This window comes from Temnothorax nylanderi, unplaced genomic scaffold (assembly GCF_030848795.1).
Source record: "Temnothorax nylanderi isolate EJ_2023f unplaced genomic scaffold, tnyl_v1.0 TNYL_tig0001_pilon, whole genome shotgun sequence".
Classification (NCBI taxonomy): Eukaryota; Metazoa; Arthropoda; class Insecta; order Hymenoptera; family Formicidae; genus Temnothorax; species Temnothorax nylanderi.
The window spans coordinates 2,871,933-2,878,925 of NW_027249063.1; the positions used below are offsets into that span (position 1 = coordinate 2,871,933).

At 37.8% G+C, this 6,993-nt stretch overlaps 2 protein-coding genes across 2 annotated transcripts; both read right to left on the reverse strand.

The window, feature by feature from the left end:
* Positions 1-30: 30 nt before the first annotated feature.
* LOC139783608 (uncharacterized) lies at positions 31-1,474 on the reverse strand. The gene is made up of 4 exons (XM_071723020.1): positions 1,408-1,474; positions 1,196-1,293; positions 584-922; positions 31-472 (listed from the first exon to the last, which is right to left on the reverse strand). The coding sequence occupies exons 1-4, from the start codon at positions 1,472-1,474 to the stop codon at positions 41-43; spliced, it is 936 nt and encodes a 311-aa protein (XP_071579121.1). The 3' UTR covers positions 31-40.
* Positions 1,475-2,081: 607 nt separating this feature from the next.
* Positions 2,082-6,238, reverse strand: LOC139784366 (DC-STAMP domain-containing protein 2). Its single transcript, XM_071723807.1, has 9 exons — positions 6,090-6,238; positions 5,590-5,865; positions 5,238-5,388; positions 4,796-4,955; positions 4,462-4,725; positions 4,001-4,214; positions 3,619-3,934; positions 2,952-3,259; positions 2,082-2,412 (listed from the first exon to the last, which is right to left on the reverse strand). The coding sequence occupies exons 1-9, from the start codon at positions 6,236-6,238 to the stop codon at positions 2,082-2,084; spliced, it is 2,169 nt and encodes a 722-aa protein (XP_071579908.1).
* Between the last annotated feature and the right edge of the window lie 755 nt (positions 6,239-6,993).

Sequence of the window (6,993 nt, forward strand, 5' to 3'; positions counted from 1 at the left end):
ATATTAAAGCTTTCACATTTATTGTGTAATAATATTTATCTTAGACTGCTACAGTTTTGCTATACCTTGGTAATTCTTTCGTTGCAAATCTCTTCTCGTGAGGATGTCTCAGTTTTGCATCGTCAGCTCCTATGTGAGAATCCGGTTGGCGACAGATCGTCCCGCGTCGTGCACGATGTGAGTCATAATTTCTGCTGTAAATATTATCCCCGGAATCGTCATGATCTGAGATGATTTGCAAACAATCTACTTGCCGTTCGTGCGCCTTTAAGAGCGCGCGCCGTTCGTTTTCTTCGTCGGAGGCAGACGAGGAAACGGAGGAAGAGCCCTTACGCTTCGCGTCCTTTTTCGTAACTCGAATTCGTCGATACATTCGTACAGGCGAGGTAGATTGATTTCCAGAAAGCATCCGTGCTATTCTATCCAGGAGAGACGGTTTTCTCGTTCGCCATTCGCCGTCGCTATCGGTCGTCTGAAAGGAAACGAAAATTCACCGTAAACGATCGACGCAGAAATTACTGATTAAAAATAAAGTGGAAGGAATACGCTAGCGAGATAGCGAGGAAGTTATTTTACCGCGTACCGTTCTCTTGCCGAGCCAGGATATTTTCGTGAGTGCAGCAAGGATTCTTCCTATGTGACTACTTCGTTTTCTTGCTTTGGCAGTGCCGTCCTTTAAGAGTAATTCCTTTGAGCCGTCGTCCATCTCAATGTGAATTACCTCTTCCTCATCTAGCTCCTCCGTAGAGCAGGATTCGGTGTCGGCTATCGACGTAGACGAGCTGGAATCGTCCTTGCGCGGGGAAGCGCAGGATTTCCTTTTCAACCTGGTACGAAGTCTCCTACGAGCTCTCAGCATGAAGCAGGACGTCGGATCCTCACTGCTCGAAGTAATGTCCTTTACCAATGGCTCATTGAAAATCTGAATCGGACATTTACTGCTCAGTTCTTATTGACTTCGGTTGTTGAAACCAATTTTTTTCTTATTATTGACATAATTTAAATTTGAGTTTCGGTTAAGTCATCTTAAGAAGTCGACAATTTATTTATATTTGATCTAAAAATCGTGATATGTAAAATTCACTTTAAAAAGTTTGTTACTTATTTGCATTAAAATTATCTTTGTGAAAAGTCTTTCATCTTAGTTCTTTAAAATAAATTAAAATTTTTTCATAAGAGTTGTGCAAAGCCTCACTTGAATCGTAACATCTTCTCTTATTCTCTGCGCTTCGATGTCTTTGAACGGCGTTCTCCGACGCTCGATTTCGATCTCTCGTGAGCCTTCTTGATAAGCTGGCACAGGTATCAATAATTACTTTTACTGGTGATTCGTGAAATAAATTACGCGCATTTGAAAGCATGCGTTTGTAGTAGAAATATGGTGCAGAATACAGATAGGTGATGTACATACTATAACTGTAGACCGAATCAGAACTACTTTCACCGATATCATCGTCCGTTTGCACTGCTTCATCCTTCTTTTCTACAATTATTCTTTCAATTCTTTCTTCTTTCCTTTCTTCGGATATTTTTCTTTCCGGTATTTTTTCTTCCAATATTTTTTCTTCCGACACTCTTTCTTCCGCTATTATTTCTCCTGGTTCTCTTATTTCCGGTATTTCTTTTTCTTCTACTTCTTCTTTTGTCTCTTTCTCAGGTTTTTCTTCTACAATCGGTTCTTCTTTTTCATCGATATAAGTACTTATTGGTACAGGTTCCTTTTTCGCGATTAATTGATCATCCGATGAATCTCTAATTTAATTAGAGAAGAGTGCGAATAATTACTGCATAGTTTTAATAATATATTTTAAATATAAAGACATAAATATTTCTTTAAATTATAATTAAATGGCATGATTATTTTCATGAAATAATTTATTCAAAAGAGAAAAACAATAAAATACTTTTCAGCATCTATAAATATAAAAACAAAAACAAATAGCTTCACAAAGACTTGATATGTTTGTACATTATATTTAAAAATATTCATATTAATATACATTGCTCGTAATACATAATAGCGTATTACTTTCATTCTCGTGTTCTGTAAACTCTCTCGTAACATGATTTATCGCTAAAACTCACTTTTCCTCGCTAATGTCCGATAAATCGCCATACTCGATGGGCGATCGGCAAATCGTGCAGAGATTCTGCAAGTCCGCGAAGCATTGGATACAGAACAAACCGACGCAGCCTGGCGTGGCGCATTTAATGTGCGGTTCCTGATCGGAACGTTCCACGGCGCCGCACAGGAGACACACGTTCTGCTTTCGGGGGAACAATTTGTTCAGGAAAGGGCAGATCGCCAGGCATCGTTCTCTGAACGTGACTCTCTCGATTCTCTCGTCCTCGGTCATGCCGAACTTGCGGCGCAACTGGCGTCGTGCAAATTTCAGAAAGCTTCCCCTCGATCTGCACGAATTGAAACCATTAACTAAGCGCAGTACGTTGTATGTTCGTAATTTATATTGTGCAAAGTAAACGGAAGGAAACTAAACAACACTGAGGAAAAAATACTTAAAAATTTATTTGTGGAATATAAGGTTTATTTCGAAGAAATAAATCTCACTTGTGGAATGTAAGGTTTATTTCTGTGAAATAAATCTTATATTCCACACACAAGTGAGATTCCGTTCTATTCCGTTTATATTCCACAAATAAATTTTGAAGTATTTTTTTTTCAGTGAACAAATTGCACGATAAAGCGAAAATCGTTACTTTAATGCAATTTAATATTTAAACAAATTTTTTTTAAACATTTTACTACGAAATCTTGTTAGATTTTAATATTCACAGTTAAAAGTGGCGAAGTGTACCTTTAATGTAATCAACCAACATCAACCTTTAATAATATTTTATGAAACAACCAGCATAAAACTTTGTTGCAAGTAGTATAATCTGATATCTGTGTGCCGGTCGGTTACTTCATTAGCTAATTGAAAGTGCATTACCTAATTATGTGATTATACAACCAAGCGGCTCTTTGCTTAGCTCTTTCCGGATGATATTTACACATCACGACATGTCGCAGCCGCAATCCATATGGTTCAAATATTGCCATGATCCAGCAGAAGATGATCAACGTCACAATCTGCGTGTACCGATCTAGATCTGGTGGGATGGGATCTGGGAGGCAGGGCGTCACATCGATCTCCGTATCCTTCGCGTGCGGCGTGAAGGCTTTCACGATGCTTCGATAAAGGTCGGCGAGATAGCCGTCACCAGACACATAGACGCCCACGAAATTGGGTCGTTGGACCTAGAAATCGATATATACGTTCCGCCATTATATTACCTTCTATCGTGATTATTCTACGCCGCGGTATACATCCGACCACCGATTGTCGATATTCCCGCGCTCCACGCAAATTTCGATAACAAAATTGCGGTTCTAAGCTAACATAACATTCAATCGATTCAGTCTGCGAAATATACGTTAACTGTGACTTAATTCTTCAGGGATGTCTTTCTGTTGCTAATCATCAATTTAAAATAGTTATTTACCGTCATGTTTGTCGCGAGAGATAATTATAACAAGGTAGGAAAAGCTCTAGATATTCATAAATAAAATGTTTGAAGCATACATTATTTTCTAATTAATATTAGTCATCAAGATACCTTTGTTTCAATCCGTCCGTGATACCTAATAGTGCTAAGAATCCAATAAAGACTGTAGTCCGCCATCATATGGATGCAGATTTTGAATGTTGTCAAGCCCAGAAAGACGGCGGATTTCGCGAGCTTTATTTTTTCTACCTTGATCAACGTAACGGACGTCAGCGGGATATATTGATTTCTCTCGCGACGGTTTAATGGCAGAATGGTCTCCTTATCCTGACGCGTTCTTATTAGATCGATAGTGCGCAGATCATCCGTCAAGTACCGGTTATCGAAGCGTTCGCTTGTCAGCCATTTGTGTCGATAATGCAAGATCCTGGAAAATGTGTTCCAAAATACCTCAGGTTTCAAAGTATCAAAATAACGTCTTAATAAATTTTACCTTAACAGCATGAAAAAAATGAAGAAAGTGGTCATGAAGCTCATCCAGTCGAAAACGGCTAGAAATCTATCAGTCCTCGATCGTACCTCGGTAATTATACCAGTCGATACATCTTCGAGGGCTTTACTTTGGTTCGTCTCAAAATGGAAGGAATGCGAGAATTTCACTTTAACGTAGAACATTGCTTTTACATGGCGAGTGAACCTTTTGATTTCTATGTAAGCAAGAGATATTAAATCAGAGAGAAATCTAAAGAGCTTAGCAATATTACGTTAATGGAAGAATTTATGAATTATTAAAACAATTAAATGTTTTATGAATATTTAAAATCGTAAATAAATTGTATTCCAGTAAATTTCTAAATTCTTGATATTTACAGGGATTTGGAAATTTTTAAAAATTTGTTACATAAACTCTTCCTTCCAAAAAAACCTTCATCTAGATTTCTAATCTTGACATACTCTTCCGTACGGCGTTAACTATAGTATCGGCGACATAAGACACGAGCATGCAGATGAAGTCTAGAGGTTTCACGACGTAACACAAGGCGCCGACGACGTACGCCAGATTGCAAATCCCACCGAAAAGGGGACCGAGCTTCGCTTTGCAGTCAGTAACCGCGCCCTCAAAGACTCTCTGACACCTGTCGAACGGCGTGCCCAGCTTCTTGTTGCAGATATTCACGATGCTGCCGAGCCATTGAAAAACCGACGTGATCACTCTCACTGGAAGATACGTTTTTCAAGTTACGAAGATCGATTATTCCACGAAGCCACGGGGAGTACGTTGACTCACGTATACTAAGCACAAGTCGCTTGATAGCCACGAGAGTCCGCTTAATCTTCTTCACGACCACCTTCACCGTCTTTATTACTTTCGATATCGCGTCTCTCAGAGCGTAGAAGGGTTCTTTTATTAAGTCAACTACGTTTTTCACGGCTTGTTTTAATTGCTCCTACGTATGTGTTTTGTTTTTTTATGGTTTACATTAGTAATGACAATTTCAAACAACGACGGCAAATCAAAAAACATAATCATAAATTATATCTTATGAATTCGAAAATGTGCAATGGAAATGCAATGGATTGCGGAACCAACGATATGTATGAACGTTCAAGTCTTTTGTCGGCTAAACAAAAGATCTAATTATGGGCAGAACCATTCAAGGATTCAAGGATTGGTAGGCATTTATAGACATAAATGGGATACGTAAGCAAACTCACCTGTTAAAGCTTACCTGTCCACAGACTAAAGACTCCGAAAGGACACTAATATTATGCAAGATATTCTTCGCCGGTCCAGTAAGTGTTAGAATAAAGGCATAGGCCATCAAGGCTTGTCTGCCACGTTTAGAAAAGAATTGCGGCAGCAATAGAAATACAATGCATCTATGTAAATGTTGACATACATTTGTAGAAAAATGCAATAAAGAAGATAGAACTATGAAATACAATAGAAGTTAAAAACACCAAGATACGATTTTTATTTTTTTTAACTAATTAAAATCTTAATCTTAATATACCTACTTTAAATATGCTATGGCCTATATAACTTTCGTATTTATATTATTGAAGTTCACGCAAATTTACCTTACACGACGAGAAAACGCCAAACCGAGCGTGAGAATCACTCCAAGGGCCGAGCACAGCATCGTGGCAGACGAGAGAGTAAAACTCAGTTGAATCACAAAGAACACAAAGAACATGTATGTGAGAAATATACCGCCCAAGAATCCAAACACGCTCTTCAGAATGTAATTCTCGAGCGAACCGTCCGTACGAAGAAGCCTCGCCTTTTTGTAAATCCATGTATGCTTTATAGGGGAAATTATTCGGCTCCAGAAATGCTCGAGCTTCTTTCTGCATCTATTGAGATATGATTACGCGTAATAACTTGATTATAAAAAATAGTAATACGCTAAAATAAAACATTGGAGCATAAAATAAAAAGTGTCATTAAAATTCTGATAAAAAGCAGAGAAGAAAAAGAGAGAGAGAGAGGTACGTATGATATAATAAATGTTAGAGAGTAGAATTAAGAGTAAAATTAATATTGATCGATCGGATAACGAGTTAATGGCCAGGCTCACTTTAATCTCTTTCGTCGGAGACGCTGCTTGAAAGTCAGCCGTGGCTCGACACCCTCGGAGATCTCGATCGATCTCAATTTCTCATCTTCGTATCTTAACCTAGCTTTCTCGAGCTTTCTAGCTTTGAGAACCAAATGAAAAAACGCCATGGTCTCATTCAATTACTTTATCCAAGCCTCTATTCTATTTCATACGTCTCTTATGAATTATATTAACTATCCTATAGCTAATAAGTAATTACGATGAAAATGTTACTGAAAGTCATGGTTCTAGCATAAACTGAAGTTTCGAGCAACTGGCATTCGTTCGCATTGTGATTCTTCGTTGTTTTATCCATAAATCAACTGTATATACATGCATTTATCTAGAAATTTTTAAGAATCGATTGTTTCTTGATTTAACTTATGTAGCATTTTTCCTCAGAGTAACTCCTATTTTACAATTACACATTGTAATTATAATAATATAAGTAACTAAATATATATCATTTTATTATATTCTTTTGGTATAAAATACTCGGCCAATTCTTTTAAGTTTTTATTTCAGTTTCAAAGGAGAATGGACATTCTACGCGCAGGAAAGATTTCTTCCAGAGGCAGAGATGCAAACGTTCTGTAACATAGTCTGATGTACTGGAGATCCAAGCTCCGTTACCAGCAAATGATCACAGAGACAGGCGTCGGCAGATGAACGAGCGATGATAAAAGCTGTATGTTACCAGTTATTCTGGTTTATCGGAAATTTGAGTGTGTTAGCGTTGTGCGTAAAGCAGTTTCCTCGTTGATTATAAATATTGTCATTTTGTATCATGATACATGTACGCATAAGCAGAAAACTGATGAGTATTGCAGAATCTTTAAAAATACTGACGGCCAAGTCCAAATTGCGCAAATTATGTAATTGT

Coding starts and splice junctions, on each gene's coding strand:
- LOC139783608 (XM_071723020.1), bottom strand. CDS start 1,474: ATGAAGCAGTGCAAACGGACGATGATATCGGTGAAAGTAGTTCTGATT. Junction 1,294..1,407: donor TCGGTCTACAGTTATAGTAT/GTACATCACCTA, acceptor TACCTGTGCCAG/CTTATCAAGAAGGCTCACGA. Junction 473..583: donor CCTGGCTCGGCAAGAGAACG/GTACGCGGTAAA, acceptor GTTTCCTTTCAG/ACGACCGATAGCGACGGCGA.
- LOC139784366 (XM_071723807.1), bottom strand. CDS start 6,238: ATGGCGTTTTTTCATTTGGTTCTCAAAGCTAGAAAGCTCGAGAAAGCT. Junction 5,866..6,089: donor CTCCGACGAAAGAGATTAAA/GTGAGCCTGGCC, acceptor ATATCTCAATAG/ATGCAGAAAGAAGCTCGAGC. Junction 4,956..5,237: donor AGTCTTTAGTCTGTGGACAG/GTAAGCTTTAAC, acceptor ACACATACGTAG/GAGCAATTAAAACAAGCCGT.